Below are 13,574 nucleotides of genomic sequence, written 5' to 3' on the forward strand. Positions count from 1 at the left end.
GAGGGGGCTCCCGGCGTTACCGGCCAAGGGGCGCAGGGAATCGGCCATTCCCCTGGGGGATGTGCCTGGCTTTGGTTCTGCCCCGGGTTGTGTCTGCATTGGCCCTCCGTGCTTGGGGCCTGTTGGTGGTGTGGTAATGGGCAGCTTTAAACGAAATTCTCTGGTTTCTGAGGAGGAGGGCTTGTCAGATCCGTGGGGCAGCAGGCGCTGTGTGTGGGGCGTAGTTGTTGCTTGGATGTGGCACAGCCAGAGTGTAGCACAGAGCCGCAGACCGGCGGTGGGTGGCGGATGGGGAGGGAGGGAGTTGAGGATTTGTCACTGTGTGGGGCCGGAGGCGTCTGAGCCCCGGGCAGAGAGCGCCGCCGAAAGGAGCGGGAGCAGAGCCTGCCCAGACAAACCTCAGTTTGCGTGTGATTTATGCTGGGTGGTTGGTGTGTGTCTGTCTTGTACCACTAAACAAGCTGCTGTGCCCCATTCCTCCATCTGCTCATCTGGCTGCCCTGGTGGGCTTCAGGGATCCCTGGTCACGGAGGTGCTGTTGGTCCCTGGGGACAGGACTGGTTGGAGCAGGGAAGGACAGGAACCGCTGAGATGCTCTGACTGTGCTTTCATGCCTAAAGTCAGGCTGTCTTTTTATTCCTTCCTTTGCCTTTATTTTACTGTATTTAAAATGGCAGTAATGCGGCCCTTACTGGGCTGCAGGACTTGTCTAATGGGTTTTGTAAAAAGCTTTGAGACTTTAGAAGAAAGTGAAAGGATGGATGAATGTGTGCCATAAAGGGGAAATAATTCCCAAACTTTTATGTTTAGCTCTTACAAGGAACCTGTAATTGCATGAGAAAATGCAAACGTACCTAAAATTGCTGTGCTGTTTATGTAATGGTGTATGGTGAAAGAAAAAAGAGAAACGCCCCTTTTCAAAATCTGGGAAGTCCTGCTGTATGTCAAGGAGCTCAGTAAAATTCATTTAGTGGTTTTGGGGTAAACTGCATCTGACCTCCATTTTAACTCTTCCTTCAACTTACTGAGCTGTTAAAAGGAATGGCCTCGTGTATCTGTAGAGAAAAGAACTTGTGGCAACTTCTCAAGAAAGGATACATTTTAAAGCAATGCAGACTCATAGTCAAGACTCTTTACCAAAGTCTATCACATATCTAATTTGCTTTCTAGATGTGTAAGTGCTTGAAATTAAAAATCTTGTTGTTTAAAAAAAGTGTGTTATTTGTTCCGAACATTAAATGTTAATTATGAGGCCCTCTCTCTTCAAGAACAACACAAGAACGTAAGTAGTGCATTGGCTTCTTGCCTAAAGGAAACTTTCTCCAAGTATCTCACTGGGTAAAGCGTCTTCCTTCTTGAGGTAGGTAGTGCTCCGAACACGACATCGTTAGAGTAGGTGGCGTTGCTGAGAGGAGCAGGCCTGCGTTTCATTCCAGGAGCAGCGATGGCTCTTGCATCAAAAGTGAGTCAGACATCTTGCAAACTCCCTCTGAACAGTACCAAATTAGCAGATGGCCTAAAAATGAAACTGAGGTCCCACGTGTCCACACCAAATCTACATGTCTGCAGTGTCCCTCCTAATTAGTTAAAAATGAGTGTTCTCCATCGCTGTGTTCTTCAGATGAAAGTATGCAAACAAAAAGGGGTGGGTGGGCAAAGCTATTGTGCCATGTCTGCTCTTTCCTCCAATGCTCAAAAAATGCTTGCCGGGGGGAGAGAACGAAAACAGCCACAGAGAAGAAAAACAAAACCCAACCTCTTTCGTGATTGTGCCAGTCTTGCAGCAAAAAGCCACCAGCAGTATTGAGACTGGAGGAGCTGCAGAGCCAAGCACGGCACTAGCCCCGGCCAGTGAACAGACAGGTCCTGCAATGAGATATGAAAGAATCAGTTTACGTTGGTGATAGAGAGACAAGATCCTGTGATTTACCAGCTCTCGCTGAGGTCACTTTGCAGGTGGTGGACTCTGTGACATGTGCTGACATTGCTCAAAGCTGCTGTGGTGAGGGGGGAAAGGTGCCTGGTGCTTGGAATCTGGAAGAAGGAGTGGAGCTGTCTGCGTAGGTGCCCTTTGGTTTCTGTTAACCATCGGAAAGCCGTGCTGGTCTGTCCCGCACAGGCTGGCTGCTCCTCGGAATACACTACTAAGCTGGGGGAGCTCCAGCGGTCACTTTTTTGGCATAGGCTACATTGGACGGAACGTCCTGTGTGCGGATTCCTCACTGCTGTGTCCTGTAGAGCCCAGGTGAGGCTTGGCTGCCTGGTGTGAGGTGGAGCGCGATGTACTGAGAGCATTTGTTCCAACAGACCACAAAAGATCATCTTTAAGATAAGCACACAGAGAAACTGCACTCTGCACTCTCTTCTCCCACTTCTTTCAACCCTTGAGTAACTAAAATCCCATTTTTTTGTCCACTGGTTAGGCTGGGAAGCTGTCTGAGAGAAAGAATATCCTGCTGCCAGATGCTCTTTTTTTTATTCTAACACAGTTGTTTTTCTCTTCACTTGATAAAGTTGAAATAAACAGTCTCTGGGGTGAATTACAGGCGTCAAAATTGGATTGGCATACAAACTGTAGAGCAGTTGGTGGTTGGGAGTCTGGGGAAAAAGAAACAGCAGGTTTTAGCTAGAGGGGACAACAGCTTTATTTCCCTCTTGGTCCTTGACAACTAAGCAGATGTCCTACAATTATTGTTTTACCTTCTAGTAATATGGTGTCTTTTCCTATCCTCCCAGGTACACGACTGGCTCTTTTGCAGATGTGCAGGTACATTTCTTCCCTAGTTCAAAGCCATCTTAGTGCACCACTAGCTCCATCTATTGCTGGTTAATGGCTGGCTGAGATTCAGGCGAATGCTTGTTTTGCCCTCTCAACTATAGGATACCTATTTCCAGTCCATTTGGGTAGATACAACTCACGGTCTTAAGAGTAAGATCTTTTCTGAACACCGTATATGGGCTTTTCACACCCATTTTATTGCAAACTTTGCTTCTGGGTTGATGCCTTCCACTGTATACACAGATGTCTTGCTCATGTTTCCTACAGTCCTTGGGAGTCCTCAAGAGCAGGGGTTGTCAGGACCACGAACCCCTGACGCTGCCCCGCGTTCCTCTGAACAGATGATGGGGAAATGGGTGGCATCACTGGGCATGACCACTATCACTGGGTACCCACTGTACTGGGCTGGAAGACATGTAATGTGATGGTCTGGTTCTGAAGAGCTTGGCAAGTGTAACTATTAGAAGAAAGCACACTGGGGGAAGGAGTGTCAAGTTCAGTGAATTTTTAAGGTTCTGGGCCAATCAAAGGAGTGCTTGCGTGGTCTCCTGACAGCACGTGGTCTGCTCAGCAGTTTCTATTCAGCATGAGAAAGTTCATCTGTGCACTGTCTGAAATGGCCTCTTCGAAACTCTAGGGCTACATACTTTGAGGGCTTACCTTCACCTGGTGTGGTGAACTGTGCTGAAGCCTGAAGAATGCAAACTTTTCTCTTTATTTTTTAAAACAGTCCTGAAGTCTGTTTCTAGCCTTAACGAAGCTGCAATCCAGGTTTATCATCCTACAAGACATCTGACGGGAAAGTTAAATAGCACTCCAGACACATTTTTTTAAACTTACTTGGGATACAAGGAATGTTAGTGTTTTTCTCAACAGGTGGGCATTCAAGCTGAAGCCTCTGTCTTTACAGTATGTGTGTACATGTAATGTGTAAACTCCCAGGTATTTTAGTGTCTGCATTTATACCCTGCCTGGTTTCCCAGTTTTGTATTCAGTGCCTTCTTTGTGCCTGAGTGCCAAATGACATCTTAAATTCTTGGACCTCATTTAAAGAGACATTGGGTAACTTGGAATGTTTAATAGAATCTTCAGTACAATTTTGCTGTGTGAAGCCTGCACCTGCTCTTGCAGTATGAAAGACAAACGTGCTGTTTCTTCAGGGTAACAAGTGTAAATCATCAGTGAATTTTTTGCTCTCTAGAATAAGGGAGTTGCAAAAAGTAAATTGTCAGCAAATGAGACTTTTGATTCTGTAGAGACAGGATTGGTTTATGCAATGGGTTAGAGTGATGGACAGAGGGTTTCCATTGTTCCAGCGCTCTGATGGAATAACTTGGCACCTCTTTGTTGACAGTTTTCAAAGGACAGACAGACAGCCCCGACAGCCACAGTCAGCCCAAAAGCTGCAGACACTGAGACAGTCTCGAGCGCTCTGTAGTACAGCAGTGAAGCCTGCAGCACTGTTAGGTAAAGACAGCGAGGATCCCAGTATAGCACTGGTGGGAGTGCGGTGCCCAGTAGCTTGTGGCTATGGGACTGGTGCCTACAACCGTTCAAAATGAAAGGTGACAAATCACCCCTGGCACATGCATGTGAAATGACAGTCAATTAGAGAAACCTAAGAAAGGCATTCTCCTGCTGAGTAGCCACACTTGCACCTCTGCTGCGTGAATTTCAGGTAACTGGATGTGACTGCCCTTATGCTCAGCGCCTGTCTGCGCAGCTCGGGGGGAATACACTGGGGCCGCACACCGTCCAACCCTGACTTTCATTAGAACTGGCCTGAGGCAATGCAAATTGTCCAGAAGCTGAAAGCACATGTTGCAGTGGCACCTGAACCCTGGTCGTGGCTGTGGCTTGTGTGTATTCCAGAAAACGCTCACTGGTTCCCAAACTAGCCAACAGCTCCTGTAATGTCCCAAGGTGAACTCGTGTTAGGAGTGGAGCCAGGCAGAGAGATAATCACTGAACTGGAGAATAAACGCACCATGTGTCTCTCCTGTTCAAAACCACTCTAATTTCAAACATCTTGCCTCTACAACGATCTGTTAACAAACTGCAGGCCAAGAATCTGTCAGAAGAATTTAAATACAATTCTGACAAGATCAGAACTAGATAGACTAAAACTTTACCAACCTGTGGCTAATTGAGTAAGTGCTTGCCTGGGTCAGGACAGAAGGTGATCTCTCAGGGATCTTCTTTGTTGTGCAACTGTAGCTTCCGAAAGCAGGAGATGTATTTGAGGTGTTTAGACTCATCACGGGGAATAGAGAGTTGGCCCAAGTCCAAGAGGATGTCTTCATTACTTTGAAAACTGAAAGAAGAGGTTGAAGCTGGGAGCGAGCAGTTGTTGCAGTCCAGGGGATGATGCGCTGAAATGCGAAGCAAGTCCCCAAGGGTTTCAGAAGGAACCGTTTTCTGAATGGTGAAAAGCCACTTGCAGAGGTGCAGACGTAAGAGACATTCTCCCTCCAAGGGAGGGGACAAATGGGGCACCTGGGGAGCCCTGTGCTTGCTTTCAGCTAAATGCTGTAGGATGCTGGAAACTCAAGAAAGTCCAGTGCTGATCTTACACTGTTTTCTAGCATTACGATACTCAAGTCGTTATGCTACTGTCTATCACTTGTCAATACTGTTTAGGAGAAGTGCCTGAATTTCTGGTGTTCTGTTGACAATTGCAAAAGTCCTTCTGTGAGTAGTGTTGGAATAAGTTTTCAGCTTTATTTATGTTCTGGCAGAAGAAGTTGGCAAAACTACACGAGTTGGAAGAGAAGGAAGAGAGTTTCAGGTATGAAGATGTCTCTGTGCCACTCGCTGAGATGCTGCTGCATGTCATTAAGAGGGATGTGAAGTGAGGAGTCTCCACCTGTACTGTCAATATGCATTCGAGTTGACTGAACATGACCGCAGAGGTACAGCCATTATTAAGACAGGTTAATCTTCCCAAAATAGGTGTTGGTAACCTGTAAGAGTTCACATTTGCAGAACACATTTGGAGCAGCAGGTAGAGGCTGTATGTATATTATGGCTGTAATCTGCTGTACTGCAGGAAGAGTATCTCCTGTTTGCACTGAGGAATACCGCTAGGTGTGAGTGAGGTGGGAAGGAAAATACAGTGGGAATGCTGAGCAGTGAGGACCCAGTCTTAAACTGGGGTGATGGGGAGCTGGGCAGCCAGGGGTACTGCAATCCGGCATGAAGAAAACGTCGGGGAAGTCGGGCGTGATGCCTGGGTCTTGAAAAACAACCTGCTGGAGATGCTGCTGTTCCTGCAGGTGTGTGTGGATCACAGCCTCCCGCTTCCCTGGCTCTGCTTGCTCCTGTCTGAGAATATCAGTGCTCTCCAGGGATGGCTGGGAAGTGCGAAGGGAGTCTCTTAGAAGTGGGCAAGCTGTCAGGCTGGGGTCTTCTAGCTTTGAGAATGCCTTATGTGCAGCTTCTCCCTTCATAACCCGAGTGTGAGTCTGTACCTGCATTGCTGCGGTTTCCTCCCTGCCTGCAGAAAGCAGGTGAGTACAGTAAAGTTGACACTGGGCTAGAAAATCTAAATGATCACTGAGATGGCACACAAAAGGGATGGAAGGAGGAGTGTGTGGCAGCCTAATCTGAGCAGTGAGTTGTCCTTGAGGGAGCAATTACACGCTCTGTGAATCTTTGGTTCTTTCTGTGCTTTCCCTCTCAAGCACTACCCCTTCGTTCCTCCTTGGGCAGGGAAAGCCAAGGCAGCGTTACGAGAGCTGGCGCTCTTCTGTGAGCTTCAAAGCAACATGTGGAGCTTCTGTTATAACACCTGAGTGTATTTTGTAATTCTGTGGTCTGCAATTTATAGCCCTAAATATCTGCATTTAACCTTTATTACTGGTATCCCTGAGACAGTAGTCTAGCTTCATGTCCTGATTCTGACAAAGATGGGAAGAGCTGATGAGTAGGGAAGTGTCCGATTGTCTCATGCAAATGGACAAGTGCCAATAACCCCATAATACTGCCTCGGAGCTGAGTCTGTATTTCATCCCATGGGACCCAAAATGCTTTTGTTTTCTCTGGGATCACAACAGGAACCACCAAACATCCTACAGGTAAAATAAGAGTAGCTCAGATACTGATGGCAGCTGATCGGCTGCTGAACTGATCATTCCAGCCTCACAGGGCTAATTATCTGGCACTGGGAAAAAGCTTCACTCTGTACCTGGTGGAAGCAAAGCCTCACAGCCTTTTTAAGCAAGAAAAGACATAATTACTTTTCTTACTGCTCACTGTTGCTTTGTATAAATAGCCATAGGGTATTTCAAAGAGGCTTTTGTAGGTCTGCTTTGCTGGGCGCGAGCACGTACTGCAGAGAGGTGCTGTGACTCCGTGGCAGCCCAGGGAGGGTCTCCAGGGAGGCATGGTGGCCCCAGGGGACCACTGTGTCCCTCAGGGCTGCCCACACCTCGGCTCCTTGGTGTGCTCCTGCATGTAGGCTCGGGTCTCCAAGCACCCGTTACTGGATGTGTGTATTGACATTGCACAGTGCGGGAGAGCGCAGAAATAAGGGGAAACCTCCTTGCAGCTGCCTGTGCTGGTCTGACTGAAACACGGCTCCAAAACTGCAGAGGCACCCAGGGCTCAGCCAGAAACAACACCCTTCCTCCTTCTCAACATCTGTATTGCCGTACGCTGATGTGGAACTGCTTATGCCGGTTGTTTGTAGACCTTCCCGTCTGTCTTGTGACTGACGTGAGTAAACCCCGTAAAGAGATGGTTTCCCTATTGCCAGGTTCCTGCAGCGAGAACTTGGGCCATCTGCTTAATGGTCTGCTGCGTTTCTGGTCGCATGGTGCTGCAGTGCTGGCTGGAGCTCTGCTGTTCTGCAACAGTCGCGTATGGAAAGCTTTACCCTTTAATGTGAAAAATGGGAAAGGCAGATGCAGTCTGGGTCTTGTACTTATTCCTCTCATCTCTCAGGAGCTCTCGTGCTGCTGCTGCTGCCTTTCCTCACTCCATCTGAGCACCAGAGCCCTCTTTTTACCTGCTCAAGCAAGCGCAGAGTCACTCTCCCCCAAAGCGAGCTGCCTGCTTCAGGGCTGTTACTCAGGATCTCCAGAGGACATAAACCAACTTTTCGTGATGTTTGTGAAGCTGAGCGTGTCGACTGGCCCCATTGCTTCACCATGCACCGCGCAGGAATAACACTTCACAAACTTTTTGCTGGCTGTGATTACAGGTTAGAGTAGATCCGCAGTGGGTGTCTGGTTAAACCAGCAAACCCCCTTTATTAGAAAACTATGGAAAAAGGACATCAGAGAGATTTAGTGTTTCAAAGAGGATCAGAACCAAATGCCCTGTCTTGCTGGTAGGAGGATGGGAGATTTAGGAGTAGTTAGCAGCTTGAGAAAAAAACCCCACAAACCAACAAACAAAGATGAATAACAAAGGCAGGTCCTATTTTTTCTATTAAAAGTTTCTAGGCTACACAGGTTTGTTATAAATGATGGCACTAAATAAGCAGCCGTGCCCAAGCTCCCCTGAAAGGCTCTCTAATATCAGCAGCTGATGCCCTACTGCGCGGGGACACAATCGGGTCTGTTCCTCCAGACAATACACCTGTCATGGGGAAACACAAAGCTGGCAATTAGCAGAGGAGGCTCTGTGCTGTGCTTTCATCCCAGACAATAAGAAGGGCCTGGAAGAGCGAGATTAAGGCTGGCGTGTCCGCAAGAGATTGTTGAAACAAACCTCACTGAGACTTTGGGGCATTTAAGAAACAAAAACAACAAAATAAAACCCTGGATAAATCTAACTCTACAAACAAGTCTAGAAAGCAAAATAGCACTGGAATAGGATCATTGGCCTTAGAAATATAAGCCTGGGGTTGTGGAGGAAAGACTTTCTTCTCAGCTGAGATGTCCTGTAGTTGTCAGTGGTGTGTCATAAGAAATAAACGCCAAGCGGGAGTTCTGCGTTGCTTCACCAGGACTAGGACTAAGCACCAGCATCCGTGGAATAGATTTTTTACTCAACTAATGAAAGTTCTAAGCCCTGAGCAGTACTCCATACCCGGAATGTTTAAAAGGCTCCCAAATTACTAACCCTACAAAGGCCCCGAAAGCAATGCAGCACACAAGTAGCCTCAGCGGCTTCTCGTGACCGGTGCTGAGCGAGAAGGGAAGCAGCCGACCCCCTCAGCTGCTGCAGAGCGCGCTATTAGAACAAACTAATTTGGACAGCAAGTCTCAAACTTTATTTCTGTTGGTGCAGGAGTTCTTCCAACTTGCAGGCACCAGGAAAGCCACAGAGGTAAAGTAGGAAAATCTTTTCCTTGCTATCCATTCCGTCTCCTCAGGCATATAACTTACGATTGCCATATGCCACAAAGTAGTGTCTGCTGTGGGTCTTTAGCGATCGATCCCGACCTGTACTTTCAGCAGTGCACAAAACAGGGAGAGGAGACGCGGGTACTCGCTGCAGAGCTCTTGCACGGCTTCCTACGTGCGACCAGTTGAGGTGTGAGTTGTGTGCTGAAGGTGGGCCACATTGCTGCCAACGGGGCCACGGTGGGGTGAGGACTGCAGGGTGAATTGTGTGTTTTGCTGCATGAGGAGGTGAGCTGGTACAGACAGGCTCTTGAGACCTACATGCTTGGGTCACTCTGTCCCCTTGGGGAGGAACGGCTCTTCCCGCCTGTGAACTTGTGCCCTCTCTCCTCAGCTTCCTGAGGGACATATCCCCGACACACCGGACTCCTGATGTGAAGCTTGTAGCATCAGGAAGTTTGGTCAAGCCTGATGTGACAGACTTGAAAGGAGATGGGGAGAGGAAATTGAGAGAACTAGACAAATAATGTGGTTGCCAAACAGGCAGGTGTCTGGCCATAAAGACACATCAGCATAGACCTTTAGTGTGCAGAATAAGGACGCTTGTTTGGAAACCTGAAGAATTAGCTTGAACGCAGGTCCTCCTGTCACTCTCTTGCAGAGCTGTGAATGTGAAATTGCATCCACCATCCAAAGTCCAAAGAGCAAATTGTACACTCGATGACTGCTGCTAGCTGGCTTGGGCGGGCAGCGGTTGCTGTGTAGCTACAGCCCAGTCTTCTGGGTACCGTGTGTGTGGAGGTTGGGTGGTGACACTGGGAGGTGGAAGAGTTGTCCAGATTTTTCCAGGCACTGCTGCTTCTGATAGCTTGATCCATGTGAGTGTGATAACGTGCGTTAACAGCTTCCTCGGAGTGACAGACATGGGATGTCCCGGACTGACATCTCCCTGTCGGCTGGAACAGCGGGAAGTTGTGCCATGACCGGATCACCGCAATGCAGTGTTAATTGCTTCCTGAATACTGATGAATTTTCTTCTGGGATAGCTGACCTAGAGGTCCCGCAGGAGCAGAAGCCAGCAGCCTTTCAGCCAGCTGGAGTTCATGGGACAGCAAGCTCCCCTTTCTCTTTACACACGGGAATCTCGGGGGGGGAAGGAAAAGGAGAGGAGCTTTAGCATGGAAGTGTCTGCTCCAGGGATGTGTTAAACATGCAGGCTGAGAACACACTCAGAAATCCACCAGTCCTGTTCCTATTTCAGTGATAGACGGTCCATTCTCAGCCTTGAGTCTGCCACAGACTGCGGAAGTTACAAACTGCCCATTTGCAATGCCCTTGTGCTGGGATGGATGGCGTTTGGCAGAAGGCTTTGTTGGTGGAACTGGAAAGCAGAAGTGTTTTGGCCCCACAGAAGCAGCTTGGAATTTTAAGTTTCTACATGTGAGAGGTATCTGGGCTCTGTCTTCACTCCTCAAGGAAGTGCCTGAATTAGAGGCAGCAGAAGACTCAAATTCTTACCCATGCGCTCACAAACAGCCCAGCTGCCCCTTTTCGGGTACTCAGCATTAGCCAGGAGAGAATCAGCAACTGCTTCACTCTTCTTTCTGAATAGTAGTTGGACAGTTGAAGATGGTTTATTAGGATGGAGACTCTGCTTTCCGCTCCTTCCAAACCCTACGACACAAGTACCCTTGCAGAAGCAGAGAAATATCCATATGCAGATAACTAAGGGTACCAAGGAAGCTTTGGACTGCAGAAGCAGCACTGGTATCGGTGTGAGGCATCAGCACCAAACAGCAGCTTGTGAAATTTTCAGAGGTGTGAAACTGTAACGTAATTGAGATACGGCAGGTGTGGGACATGCTTGCACAGCCCCAGTACCGGCGGGAGGGAGGTAAGTCTGCATCCTCAGTCAACACTTGGCACAGAGTGGTCCCTGGTCAGAACCAAATCTAATTCAAACAAAGTTTGGGTGACATTAAACTCCATGAGGAGGAGCTGGGTCAGAGAGAGGGTCAGTTTTGTGCAGTAAAAAGTGGTAAACCACAAATGCTGGAGTAGAATAACATATACAGCTGGGCTAGGGAAATGTTACTTTGAACGGTAACTCTTCAAGGGACATGCTTGCAACACGACCTCGTGATCTCTGACACACACAGCGCTTTGTTCCATTCTTCAGTGCATCTTCCTTAGACACATGGCTTTCTGCTTGACTTGGCAAATATTTGATTTATAAAGATTAACATGTTGCTGGCCCATGTGCTGGGAAGCTCTTCCAAGGGTTGTGTGAAAGACGTGCCTCGAGGGTGGCAGATCAGGGTTTACTAACTGGTAAGGGTAACACTTCTTAAAATGCACCTGAGCTGATTTTTTAAATTGACTGCATGTAAACGGAATTGCAACCTATTTAAAAATAAGCTAACCCAGAGTGACAGCATCACCCAAACTGCGCAACACAATTTGCCCTTTGCTCAGCTGCTTATTAGAGAGATTTACAGGCATAATAAGTACAGTGGGATTTTACCATCTAACCGTCCCAAGGTCATGTGTCTGCTTGCCAAGGTCTTCTTGCACTTGATGGACACCTCTTAACTCTGAGAACTCTGTTATTTCTAATTTATTTTGAGATGTATGAATGGAGGCTGACTTCAGGAACCGCAGTTGCCTGAAGGAGACAGCTGACTGGCTGGAATATTTGCTTTGTGGGAATTAGTGCCGATACAATGATGAATTGCCAGCACTGGTTGCGACCCCTCTGCCGCCATGGCAAGGAGCAGACAGATGGCAGTGCCCACGTGCGTGTGCGGCTGCAGGAAATCCTGCGGAGAGCCGGGAAGTCCAAAGGAAGTGTCCCGCAGGCCAGGCGCTGCACCCCGCTTTCTGGACTCACTCAGCAGCCCAAGAGTCTGCGCTCTTTGGGGCCTTTTAGGTGTGATTTTAGGTGAAAGGACAATGAGGTGCCAATTATTAGCTTCCACTTGCTGGCTGTGACCTTTCCTTTGAAACGCCAGCGAAGCGTTCTTGCCAGAGTGTCTAGAGCCATCCTGATGCCAGGCGAAGCATCCAGTCTTATCTGAAAGTGCAGTATGTGACTATGGACGTTAGTTCACATTTAAATCCAAAGGACTTGTGTAGGTAAGATTAGAAACTCAGGCGGCATTCAATGGGCACGGGAAACTTTGCTTCGCCTCTCTGCATGTGCACAGAGGATGGTTTATTTGTGTTGCTGTAGAAAAGAGGAGTGATGCTGTGGGCTGGATTCCATTTCTAATGCTACCAGAAAACTGCGTTTAGTGCTGTTGCAAAAGTTGTTTAATTCTGTCCAAGGCGGGGCATAAAGAAAATAGTTTACCATCTGCTAGGGAACTTGTAACTCTTACTAAACTTGATCCAGCTGTAAGTTTGAAAAACACTCTGTGCTTTTCCTCTGAAGATCTTTGGTGTGAATTTGGGCTTTGCCTTTTGCCCTTTGCTCCCTCCATCACTGAGGGAAGTAGGATCCAGTTTTGGCCAAACCACAGGGAGTTGCAGAGCCCTCTCCTGGTGCTGCCACACTGCTTCGCAAGCTTTTGGCACTCTGTGCCGCGCTGTTGGTGAGTGCCAGGCGGTTTCCCAACGGGCAGTGGTGATTAAGCAGCCCGGGGGCAGCTGCCTCCAAGGTTCATTCTTCTGTGAGAGATTTATTGCAGCAAGCAGAGGCGCTGGGATGTGATAATTGCCTTCATTCCCGGACGAAGACCCTGAAGAACAAAAGCCAGTTGCCGGTGAATCCATGGTGTGATTCAAGCATTCGGTTGGAGGGGAGGAGTGGGAACTGTGTGCCTGTTGCTGTAGCGAAAGTGAGTGGGCACTAACCAAAAGAGCCACTCTGCCCCCAGGGTGGGGAGTGCTGCCGGTGCATGGAGGTGGCCTGGGCCCTCCAGCCTTCACGTCCTCCTCGGGGCTGCTGCGGGGCTGGGAGTGAGGAAATGCCAGAATGCTGAAGCCGCTCGGGGAGGAAATCACACGAGGGACTGGTGTGGTTTGACTCTGCCTTTCAGCCCTGCCCCTGCGCGCTGGATCAGCCCGGGTCTTTTGTTTGTCCTCCTAGACGTCTCCTCTGGAGCTGACCTTCACCGGCACTCCTGGGCAGGCAGGCAGTAGACTCTTAACGTTGTGAGGAGCCCCGGTAACTCCTCCACCGCCTGATTTTTCTGCTAAGACCACGTGCCACATTTCCTGGGAAGCTGCATCGGGGACTCGCGTGGAGAAGTGATTGCCTGGGAAGAAGATCCCCCGCACTGCGAGCAGGGGGTGCGGAGCAGGGAGGATTGTGAGTGCTTTGCTGTTAGCAGGGGTGAGGGCAGCAGGAGCTGCGTGCGCTGGCGGAACCATCGCGGGATGGGGGTGTGGGTTGGGATGGGGGTGGGGATGGGGGTGCAGGATGGGGATGTGAGTAGGGATGGGGATGTGAGTGGGGATGGGGATGGGGATGGGGGGGGGGGTGGCGATGGGGGGGCAGG

General features: G+C 48.9%; 1 protein-coding gene across 1 annotated transcript in view; it reads right to left on the minus strand.

The window, feature by feature from the left end:
- PSMB7 (proteasome (prosome, macropain) subunit, beta type, 7) overlaps positions 1–6,255 on the minus strand; it is a 34,751-nt gene extending 28,496 nt beyond the window's left edge. The window contains exon 1 of the mRNA XM_009892359.1: positions 6,250–6,255. Coding sequence (XP_009890661.1) covers positions 6,250–6,255 — 6 coding nt within the window. The remainder of the gene's footprint in view (positions 1–6,249) is intronic.
- Between the last annotated feature and the right edge of the window lie 7,319 nt (positions 6,256–13,574).

This window comes from Charadrius vociferus, unplaced genomic scaffold, assembly GCF_000708025.1.
Source record: "Charadrius vociferus isolate BGI_N301 unplaced genomic scaffold, ASM70802v2 scaffold549, whole genome shotgun sequence".
Taxonomy (NCBI): Eukaryota; Metazoa; Chordata; class Aves; order Charadriiformes; family Charadriidae; genus Charadrius; species Charadrius vociferus.